The 11,755-nt window shown below is 41.4% G+C and overlaps 1 protein-coding gene across 1 annotated transcript in view; it reads left to right on the forward strand.

Annotated features, from left to right (window-relative positions):
- TENM2 (teneurin transmembrane protein 2) overlaps window positions 1-11,755 on the forward strand; it is a 1,855,021-nt gene extending 1,843,266 nt beyond the window's left edge. The window contains exons 43-46 of the mRNA XM_054217271.1: window positions 2,810-3,106; window positions 3,992-5,606; window positions 8,523-8,653; window positions 9,885-11,755. Coding sequence (XP_054073246.1) covers window positions 2,810-3,106; window positions 3,992-5,606; window positions 8,523-8,653; window positions 9,885-10,646 — 2,805 coding nt within the window. The 3' untranslated portion in view covers window positions 10,647-11,755. The remainder of the gene's footprint in view (window positions 1-2,809; window positions 3,107-3,991; window positions 5,607-8,522; window positions 8,654-9,884) is intronic.

Consider the following 11,755-nt stretch of genomic DNA (forward strand, 5'->3'; position numbering starts at 1 on the left):
TGAGTGGACTGAAAATGAAATCTGAAAATGAGGGAGAAAGCATCGAATTTATTTGCATCTCATTTATCCTAATTCATCTTTATAAATTGTTCAGTGAATGAAACGGAGCAAGTGTGTTGGAACACTGTGGGGAGCAGGTGGCAGGCAGGGGCGGCGGTGGCAGCGGGGACGGCTGTGGCACACGTAGCGGTACGGGGGTGGGGGCACTGCTGCAGAACTAAGGCAGCGCCGGCACGACCAGCAGGAGAGCCTGGGGAGCCACCTCCTGAATCCCCAATTCGGCATCAAGTCTTACTGAAGGGGATTCTTACGCGGGGTTCACCTCTTACCAGTACTTACTGGAGCCCATACGCCTTTTCTTCAATACTTGAAGGGGGCTTGTAAGGAAGATGGGGACAGATTTTTTAGTAGGTCCTGTTGCGATAGGACAAGGGCTAATGGTTTTAAACCAAAAGAGGGTAGATTTAGATATAAGGAAGAAATTTTTCACACTGGGGGTGGTGAAACACTGGCCCAGGTTGCCCAGAGAGGTGGTAGATGCCCCATGCCTGGAAGCATTCATGGTCACGTTGGACGGGGCTCTGACCATCCTGATGTAGTTGAAGGTGTCCCTCCCTGCTCATTGCAGAGGCGTTGGACTAGGTGGCTTTTAAATGTCCCTTCCAAACCCGACTATTCTATGATTCAGTGGTTCTTCAGGTAGTGCTGCTACCCGTGCCCCCAGCCCTGCTCATCCGTGCTACAGCTCATCGCAGCTGTACGTGTGCCTCTGCAGACACGCCTGGGCAGACTTCATTAAGCCAAGAAAGGAAGACCTGCACTTCACCTTTATGTTATCCCACTTACTGTCCACTACTATTTTATGCACCACATGTTCAGTGTCTTGTGGTAGTTTCAGATAAAGTCTCAATAAGAAACCCTTCCGATGAGGTTTTGTTACGGTGCAGCATCATGTAGGTGATTTTTGTTGCAAGACCTTTACCCAAGGCACGAAGAGCTCTTCCCTGCTGCCACGCGTCCAGCAGCAGCCACGGGAAAACCAGATATGCATGTAGGTAGTGGAACAAAAGACAAAGAGCTTGTTAAGTAATCTTCAGTCATGATACTTGTAATAGTGTTATTAGTTTTCCCAGGAAGAGTGGGAGTTAGTCATTCTGTTTGGGTTGCTATATAATTAACATGACACTACAATTACACTCTCTGGTTTTTACTTATTTCTACAAATGAAAATTAAGTTACTGAATTATCCAAGCAGGTGCTTCTTCATTCTCCAAGTGATGTTTGTGTGTGCGCATAACTCTCGTCTATGTAATCATTAAAAAAACTCAAATGCTTTAGTTTTCTATGGAAAAAATACTAACATTTATAATGTTTTTGAGAAAAGGGAGTCAGACTTTCCTATGCGCAGATTACAGTTGCAGTTACTGTAATGGAGGGAAGAAATCCCAAGTACTTTATGAGGCTTCAGGAATTAAAAATCAAAACAAACCAAACAAAACCCCAAAAGCTAAAATTCAGTTTGTAATCTTTCTTGAAAGACTTTGGAGAAGTGAAAGGTCTCCTCTGCTTCCCCGCGAGCTCTGCGAAGGAAAGGGTTTTGATACGTCTCTGTCATCAGGGTTGACCCCACACTTACAAAAACTAGAGTAACCAGTTGAGAAAGCACTGATGTTGAGTTTGCCTTCCCTGGCTTTGTTTCCATGAGAGCAGAATATGATTTCTTTTGCCAACGTGTTTTAAAAAATACGCTATCTTTTCTTTGAATCACAGGAGAAGCTGTTGCTGGGATAACCTTCGGGAAAACCTACAGAAAAGAGCTTTTTCTAATAATTGCCCACTGAGGAAATTCAAAATGTTAAAGAGCTACATTTTATTAATGGAAAAAATTAGGATAATGAGTGATAATTTGAAATAATTATTTCTTTACAAACACAAAATTGTATTAATTTTAAATTTGCTTTCTGTATCGCTGAATTCCTACAGAGTTGGTTGGGATGGGAATTGGGTTTACCCCTGCCAGTGAAAATATCTCAGAATAACTTTTATGTCCTCGAGAAAGGCTCAGGGTTAATTTACATATTGTTTGATGTGCAGTTTAATTTTGGATAAGAGAAAGCGTTGCTTAATCAAAGCTACTGTAAAATATAAACTGAAGAACAAATTCCCAGAAACTGATGAATACTTTTTAAGTAGTCGTTGCTCTCAAATTATATCTAATTTAAGGACTTCTACTTTATTAATGAGGCATGTGCAATTAAATTACTTAAGAAGCTTCATCAGATTACAGCATTAACCTGAATTCTGTGGCTTAGCCTCCAGTGAATATATTTATGTATTTCTCTTTATAGCACTCTCCCTAGAAGCCTCTCCATTTGGCATTCTTACCCTCCTTTGTTTCTGTTTTGCTCTGTTGTTAAAAAGGTAAAAATAAAAAATCTGGGACTGAAAGACTTCATGCTGTACTTTGATTTGGAAATTGTAGCTGAAAAAAATGGGGGGGGAAGAAAAATATTTAATTATTTAGCACTTTTTTTCCCTCAAAACTCAAAGTCCACCTTTCCCAGCCTGTATGACCAGGTATTTTAGTCAGAAGAAATTAAACCCATCCCAAGCGATCAGGTTGGTGAGGGTTACATATTTGAATATCATGAGAAGTAGAAAGCAAAAGCCAGTTAATAGGAAGATGTCCTACACGTTTCAAAAATGTGGGGAAGTTGAGTTCTCCTTTGTGCATGCCATTTTCACGCTGAAAATCCATAGAGGTGTAGCGCCCACTGCGGACTGAGTACGGCCTTCTTTCATTCAATAGGTGCACGGAAGGAATTTACTGTCCATTGATTACGACCGGAACATACGCACAGAAAAAATCTATGACGATCACCGGAAATTTACACTGAGGATAATTTACGATCAACTGGGACGGCCTTTCCTTTGGCTACCCAGCAGCGGCCTGGCTGCTGTCAACGTGTCTTACTTCTTCAACGGGCGCCTGGCTGGGCTGCAGCGGGGTGCCATGAGCGAGAGAACAGATATCGATAAGCAAGGCAGGATCATATCGCGCATGTTTGCAGATGGGAAAGTTTGGAGCTACACCTACCTAGAAAAAGTAGGTGATGCTGTTTTACCTTCTGACATTGGCTACAAAGAGACAAAGTACTGCTGGGCTTCGTTTTAAGCTCTCTACGTAACATGCACACAAATTATCCAAAATTTGGCATATTCCAGCTGTTAACAATCCCTTTGTACCTGGTCTCAAAATTCCTTATTTTACAATTAGTCAACTGAATTTGAATAATTTTTAATGGGAAATATTCGTCATGGCTTGCGTCTTTTGATATTTTCCTGAAAGTGATTAAGCTGCTATATAATGGCATAAACTAACACAATGAATCGTGCTTAATTAAGACAAAAAATCCATGACTAAACCTGACAAAAGGTTCAAGTAGAAACAGGTAATTCACCTCTAATCATTATTTCTTAAATGACAACGTGGTAATGCATTTTTACTTAGCCTCATGAGGACATTTCAGTCACGAAAGTGTCTTAAATACTTTGGAACTGCAGATTATTTTCCCTTTTCCTTCTCTGAATCTGTTATTTTAAGCAAAGCAGAGCTGATGTTCTCTGCTTTGTTTCTCACGTTTCACAGTAACAGTTGTGAATTACAGCTGCTAGCCAAAAGATAAATCACGTCATTTATCCAACTCCTCTGCATCCCTTAAAAGAAAAAAAGAAAGTCCTCCCAAAGGGAGGGTAGCTAATAGGTTGCTAGCCTACACTTTCCCCAGAGTGGCAGCATATTGATTTCCAAGTAGCAGATCCTCTCATCTGACAATATTCCTGAGCAGCTTCGTTCCCCCAACTGATGTATCTGTGTCTCTTTGTATTCGTTTAACATTAGCGCCTCTTCAGTAAACTTTTCTTTTCTTTAATACCCTCTCAGAGGTCACATGCTGAAAGACAGTAACTGTATTAATGTTTTTTCCTATAGTCGATGGTACTACTGCTTCAGAGTCAACGACAGTACATTTTCGAGTATGACTCTTCAGACCGACTTCACGCTGTTACTATGCCTAGCGTTGCTCGGCACAGCATGTCAACTCACACCTCGATTGGCTACATTAGAAATATTTATAATCCTCCCGAGAGCAATGCGTCAGTGATTTTTGATTACAGTGATGATGGGAGGATTTTGAAAACATCATTTTTAGGTACCGGCCGACAAGTCTTCTACAAGTATGGAAAGCTATCCAAATTATCTGAAATTGTTTATGACAGCACTGCAGTTACTTTTGGATATGATGAAACGACGGGTGTCCTAAAAATGGTGAATTTGCAAAGTGGAGGATTTTCCTGTACGATCCGCTATCGTAAAATTGGTCCTCTCGTTGACAAACAAATCTACAGATTCTCTGAAGAAGGCATGGTCAATGCAAGGTTCGATTATACATACCATGACAATAGCTTTCGAATCGCAAGCATCAAACCCATAATAAGTGAGACGCCTCTTCCAGTTGATCTGTACCGTTACGATGAGATTTCTGGCAAAGTAGAGCATTTTGGCAAATTTGGAGTTATTTATTATGATATAAATCAAATTATTACTACAGCGGTTATGACACTGAGTAAGCACTTCGACACCCATGGACGCATTAAAGAAGTTCAATATGAAATGTTCAGATCGCTGATGTACTGGATGACCGTACAGTATGACAGCATGGGAAGGGTAACGAAAAGAGAACTGAAGCTTGGTCCGTATGCCAACACAACCAAGTACACCTACGATTACGACGGAGATGGGCAACTGCAAAGCGTAGCAGTAAATGATAGGCCAACCTGGCGTTACAGTTACGATCTGAATGGAAACCTTCATCTCTTGAATCCTGGAAACAGCGTCCGATTGATGCCTCTGCGCTATGACCTGAGAGACAGGATTACGCGCTTAGGTGACATACCGTACAAGATTGATGATGATGGATTCCTGTGTCAGCGAGGCTCAGATGTGTTTGAGTACAACTCGAAAGGACTCTTAACGAGAGCTTACAACAAAGCAAATGGGTGGAGTGTTCAGTACCGTTATGATGGACTCGGCCGAAGGGCGTCCTGTAAGACTAACCTGGGGCATCATCTACAGTACTTTTATGCTGATCTTCACAATCCAACAAGGGTAACTCATGTCTACAATCATTCCAATTCGGAAATTACCTCTTTGTACTACGATCTGCAAGGCCACCTCTTTGCGATGGAGAGTAGCAGCGGGGAAGAATATTACGTTGCCTCTGATAACACAGGCACTCCATTAGCCGTGTTCAGCATCAATGGCCTCATGATCAAACAGCTTCAGTACACAGCATATGGGGAGATTTATTACGACTCTAACCCTGATTTCCAGCTGGTTATCGGGTTCCATGGAGGGCTGTATGATCCTTTAACCAAACTCGTCCATTTTACCCAAAGGGACTATGATGTCCTGGCTGGACGCTGGACATCTCCTGATTACACCATGTGGAAAAACATTGGTAAAGAACCCGCTCCTTTCAATCTGTACATGTTCAAGAGTAACAACCCTCTCAGCAATGAACTGGATCTAAAGAACTATGTAACAGGTGAGACTTCATTAAGTTTCTTATAAATAACAGTACGGTTTGGAAGCTGATTTGGGAAAGAAATCAGCCTTCTCCTTACTAGCCATTTGCCGAGTCCTCCCATCAAGGCTGGGCCGTTTTCCTTTTTGTGCTATGAAACGGGTTGGCTAGTCCTGATTCTTTGGTACTGCTTCTCCTCCAATGAAGGGTGTTAAATGAGAAGCCAAAATGAATTATGGGGGCAGGGGGGTGAATTTTGGGTAAATACTCAATTTCAGCACAGCCACAGTGCTCTTCCTGTTGAACTAGTACTGTATGGAGCTGTGCTCATTCTCATTTTACGTGAAGAAAAAGGAAGTCGCCTACAAGAATCACTGGCAGGGTAGTTGCAGAATCGGGAACCAGAACTGCTCGGCATCTCTTCCCTTCAGGGCTACTTTCAAAATTAACTGCTGACTGAGCCCACGGGCACATTATGAATTAGCACCAAGAACGGATTTAATTAAACCTCTTTTTCCCATTTAACTTTCAATATGCAAACAGTCTTTAGTCTTTAAAACAAATATCTTGGTGTTTTCTAAAATGATTTCCTCCTGAAAGACCATGAAATGTTGTGGAATGTGTAGAGCTTAGAAAGAGAAACAATAAAGTAGTTTTGATCGCGTATGTTAGAATTGGGTAAAACTTGTAACCTCTTCTTAATTAGTAATAATTTTTCACTTAGTAAGATCACACAGTACTTGGACTAGCTGCTGGCAATTTCTAAAAAGAAAGGTAATTAGTATGTCTTCAGGAAAATCTTTTTTCAGAATTGAATATGCAGTATACAATAATTAGAGCAGTGATATCATTTTTAAAAAGGAGCTATCTTAATTTTAGCAGTAATTTGAATTTCAAGAAAAGCGTGCATTTCCTTCAAAGAAAATCATAGCAAGTTTCAGTAGTATGTTGGGACTCAACTGGATGTGTAACGCTCCATAGGTTCTACTGTCGCTACTTTGTAATTTGAAGATAGTGTGATTTGTATCTGATCGTGTGAAAATATTGGCAGCTAAAATTACCATGGGATCAAATTCTGTTGTCCTAAATTCAACAAAATTCCTATTTTCATCCACTGCTGTTTGGTTTAGATTTTCAGTCTCGTCTCATGATGTTTTGCTACGTTGTGAAATGGCATTAATTTAATTTATCCATCCGCTGGGTGACATCTAGGAAGATGTATTGCGTTTTGGTATAACACACACCCTGTAGTCTGTAAAAATACTTTGCTGCTGCTGAAAATATTTGTTGCTGTATGGACTAAACAGATTATCTTGCACAAGACGTTATTATGGGGGCACCTGGGTTGTCATAGCTTAAAGAAAACAAACAGAAAACAAAAAAAAAATACTTCCCCACCCCAGTCCCTTCTTACTGTTAACCCCGACCCTGCTTTATTCACGGCTTTTGCTGAAAAGGAATTCCTGGAGCAAGTGCAGTGCTGCAAAGCACATCAGCTAAGGAAAACAGTGACTACTTTGTATGTAGGTCCTCCTCTTCTTTTGGGGGATTAGGGCAGCCAAAGTGAATTTTTTGGGGAGATACCATTATACCATAAAATAAATTGAAACCTTAAAAAGGAGCGGTAACCCTCTGCTGTCCAAAGCTAGAGGAAAAATATGGTAGGCACTGTGTGATGGGAGATACGTACAAATATCTGCATAGAAGCAGAATATTTTACGACTTACTTTAGTGTCAGAATGGTAAGAAAAGAAGACTCTTGCTGTCAGCTGTCCATAACCAAGAAGTATTACGCTTTTTATGATGCAACATTACCTTTGCTAGAAACGGGGGGAAAACGGTCTTTGGGACAGCCGGCGGGTGCCGTGTTGTGTCCGAGCAGGTCCCGGCGGTGTGTCCATCCGGGCAGGAGCGTGCCGGTGGGCAGGGAGCAGAGCACCCGGCCGCGCTCCTGCCTCTCCGCAAACACACAGCTCGCTCACACGAAGAAGCGGCAATCGCAGCATCAGGAGCCATCGAAGGCCAGTGAGGAGGGAAGTCACTGTAAAACACAGGAGAGATTTTTAAACAAAAATGGTCATGAACGTAAGTCCAAATCAAATGAGAAGTGCCCGTGCTCCCACGCTGCTTCTGATCTCCGTGGCAGCTGGAAAAGAGAAGCAGGAAACTTCTGTAAAATGGGGCTATGGGCTTTTTTTCTTTTGGTTAAAAACATCACTTTGGTAACTAAAATACATCATTAGTTCTTAATACCTGCTGAGTGAGAATTACTGTTATTAATTTAGTTACTTAGCTTTTTCAACTAGATATGAAGACAGAGTTTTACTGGTCGAACGCAGAGCTGGAACTTGCCGAGGCTCAGCCCAGAGCTGAGCTGGAACTTTCCCATGCAGCTCCTGCCTTTCCCTACTGGGCCCGGTACCTAAATTTAGACATCTGAATTACGCGCTTAGCTTCTCGCTGCATTTAATGGAGCCTCCCGAGACCCGATGACAGTTAATAGAAGTAGGACATAGAAAAGAAGCCGTGCATTTTCCCAAAGGACTTTGCAGAAGTTTTTAGGAGTACTAACCTAATAAAACATCATTTTACAGTACAGTTTGTAGGTTAAAGTCGCCACATCAGAAGGTGTCAGAGGTGGAACAAATCCTGCGTACAGTAAAATGTCTGGATGATCCATGTGCTGTAATAGGAAAAGGATGAAAGACGTGGTATATCCCTGATGAATTATTTAGGGTAAATTTGAAGCAGTATCTCCTGTCCCTGTTCAGGTGGATTACTACAATTCTGCAAAATGCCATGCTGTAATGTAAATTATGAGTTCCGCTGCTACTTGAAATTAAGGAGGTCGAGGATGGATTTCCAGCATTTTTTTTGATTTCTTGTATTTATTACACGTGTTTATTTCTCACTTGACTGCTTACTTTTGATTTTTAGATGTCAAAAGCTGGTTGGTGATGTTTGGATTTCAGCTTAGCAACATTATACCTGGTTTCCCTAGAGCGAAAATGTACTTTGTGTCACCGCCATACGAGCTGTCTGAGAGTCAAGCATGTGAAAACGGACAGGTAGGCAGAAAGATGAAGTTATTTTTCTTGATAAATTTGCCCCACTCTATGAATAGAACTGCTGGCTCTTCTGCGGTTACAGCAGAAGGCCAAGTGTTTATTTCAGCGTAAAATGAAGTGAGTATAGCTAGATTTTGTACTAATGAACATATGCCTTCTTGCCAGCCTTTGCCGTTATCATAATTACAGTGCCATTAGTTTGTCTTTTATTGAGTTCTTCCTTGATTAACAAGTTGTAACTCGATTAACTTGATTAGCAATGGCAAAGGAAGACTTTCTCAGGGTAATTCATCATCTGTTGTACCTTTGGTAAAACCATCCTAACAACACACGTGTTGCAATAAACTTAGGTTGGTACGTGCTGTACTGCTAAGAAATGGCTCTGCTGCTCACCCTGTAATAGGATTTCTCATCGTTTCTGTCTGATGCTTTTGACGGTTAGAGGCTTTGGTTTGCTGCTCCCGTTGCTCCAGTTAACTGTGGTTACAGCATCCATACGTACTTGTCAGGTTAAGGGTGGAAAATGGTATACGCTTTCAACGTATATAATAAATTCCAACCCACTTCCAATAAACTTAACAAGAGTACTAGGCCAGACTTAGTCTTCGCTAGGCTTACTTGACATTTGTGGTAATACAACAGAAATGATCGTATAAGCCTAAACGTACCGCTTTCACAGGCTTCTAAGTCATTTGAGAGTCTAAATCCTCTCTTCAGAAATTGCTTTGGAATTTTGGAGCCCAAATTTCATCTATTTTCAAAAAGACTTATATTCATAAGCATTTTAGTCATATAGACTGGTTGAAATCTCTGGGCAAAAGTGTCCAGAAGTTAAGTGACATCTTTTAATAGATTTATTCTGTTGGGTTTTGGCTCTGATTAAAATTGTGCTAGACTTGGGTCTTACTTATTCTTGTAATGGACATTATGTAATTTGCCAAAATTGAATTTGTGGTACATACGTGCTACAGAGGGTGATTGATGAGAAATATTTTATTTGGTATTACTGGTAGCAAAATCATTTGCCAAATGAGTATTTACCTGATCCTGAACGGGATATGTAGAGGAGCGGGTAACTGGGGGTGGTCTTCCCATAATGTAGAATCTTTCACTCCATGGCTTTCCTTTAAAAAAGCGAAGCAAAGATTAGTGTCAGTCTCCGAAATGAATATTTTCAGATCTCTATCTTCTTTGGTGTTTGTTTTGTTTTGTTTTGTTTTGCTTTCCCCAGCTAATTACAGGAGTTCAGCAGACGACGGAAAGACACAACCAAGCTTTCATGGCTCTTGAGGGACAGGTCATATCTAAAAGATTACATGCCAATATTAGAGAAAAAGCAGGTCACTGGTTCGCAACAACCACTCCAATCATTGGGAAAGGAATCATGTTTGCTGTGAAGGAAGGCCGTGTAACCACTGGCATTTCCAGCATAGCCACAGACGATAGCAGAAAGATCGCCTCTGTCCTTAACAGTGCGCACTACCTGGAAAAAATGCACTACAGCATCGAGGGGAAGGACACCCACTACTTTGTCAAGATAGGCTCGGCCGACGGCGACCTCGTCACCCTCGCGATGACCAGCGGGCGGAAGGTCCTGGAGAGCGGCGTCAACGTCACCGTCTCCCAGCCCACTCTCCTCGTCAACGGGAGGACTCGAAGGTTTACCAATATCGAGTTTCAGTATTCCACCCTGCTGATCAACATCCGCTACGGGCTCAGCCCCGACACGCTGGACGAGGAGAAGGCGAGAGTGTTAGACCAGGCTCGGCAGCGAGCCCTGGGGTCAGCCTGGGCCAAAGAGCAGCAGAAGGCACGGGATGGCCGAGAGGGCAGCCGCGTATGGACAGACGGAGAGAAGCAGCAGCTTCTGAACACGGGAAGGGTTCAAGGTTACGAGGGATATTATGTCCTGCCCGTGGAGCAGTACCCAGAGCTAGCAGACAGTAGCAGCAACATCCAGTTTTTAAGACAGAATGAAATGGGAAAGAGGTAACAAATTAACCTGCTGTCATCCTTTGCTGGATGAATCAGTAGTCGTAACTGTTATCTCCTCTCCTAAGGAGATGAAGACCTAAATGGGGGCACTAGGCTGAGCTACTTTGGGATAGTAAGTGGCAAAAAAGCTCATATTTTTTGAGTTAAATGCTACTGTTCAAGTGATTAAAAACCACATCCTGAAGTGGACTAAAGCCAGACTGAAAACTCTAACCATACAAATTAAAAAGTACCCCTGAAATATTACCCACTTGTTCTGGGTCTAAAGAAAAACAAAAAGAAGGCCTCGTATTGTATTACCTCACTCCATTCACACGTGAGCAAACTAAGAAATCCAAGTGGGCCACTTTCACTAACCAGCTGATGAAACACAGATGATTCAGACTGCTCGTTTGATAAATATCCAAGAGGTTTTCATTTAAAGCAAAATACAGGTGCATTTAAAACATGACTTTGGGGTGATTTGTGTGTAGCAACTGGAGGACAATGAGAATGCAAGTGAGAGCGCACTGGAAATAGTAAAGAAAAATATATTTAAAAGTAACAAAACCACACTTGCACTCTGACCCTCCACTTGTCTGGCCTGAAGCTTAACTTATTCAAAGAGGGCAGAGTGTAGAGTTACATTCAAAACGGTGGCTATAAATCACTACAAATAAATTTCATACTCTGTTTGTCTTTGAAGATTTCCATTGTGGACAGTATAACACAGTTACAGGGTGTAGTCTGTTTAGATTCAGTAGTTTGTTGGTATCAGTTCCAGTAGAGCTGTGGGCATTGTGTTACACTATTGCAAATGGGCACCACGTCAGATCACCCTGTACATACATCAGCCAGAAGGCACAATCACTGTTTCAGATTTAAAAATTATTAGTGTGTTTGTTTGGTCGAGAAACTGAGACAATCACATTACAGTCACCACGAGAAAAAAAAAAAAAAAAAAAGAAAAAAAAAGTCTAATAAGAACTTTGGTACAAGAACTTTTTTGTAATATACATGTATGAATTGTTCATTGAGTTTTTATATTAATTTTAATTTGCTGCTAAGCAAAGACTAGAGACAGGCAAAGATAATTTATGGCAAAGTGTTTAAATTGTTTATACATAA

This window comes from Rissa tridactyla, chromosome 11 (genome assembly GCF_028500815.1).
Source record: "Rissa tridactyla isolate bRisTri1 chromosome 11, bRisTri1.patW.cur.20221130, whole genome shotgun sequence".
Taxonomy (NCBI): Eukaryota; Metazoa; Chordata; class Aves; order Charadriiformes; family Laridae; genus Rissa; species Rissa tridactyla.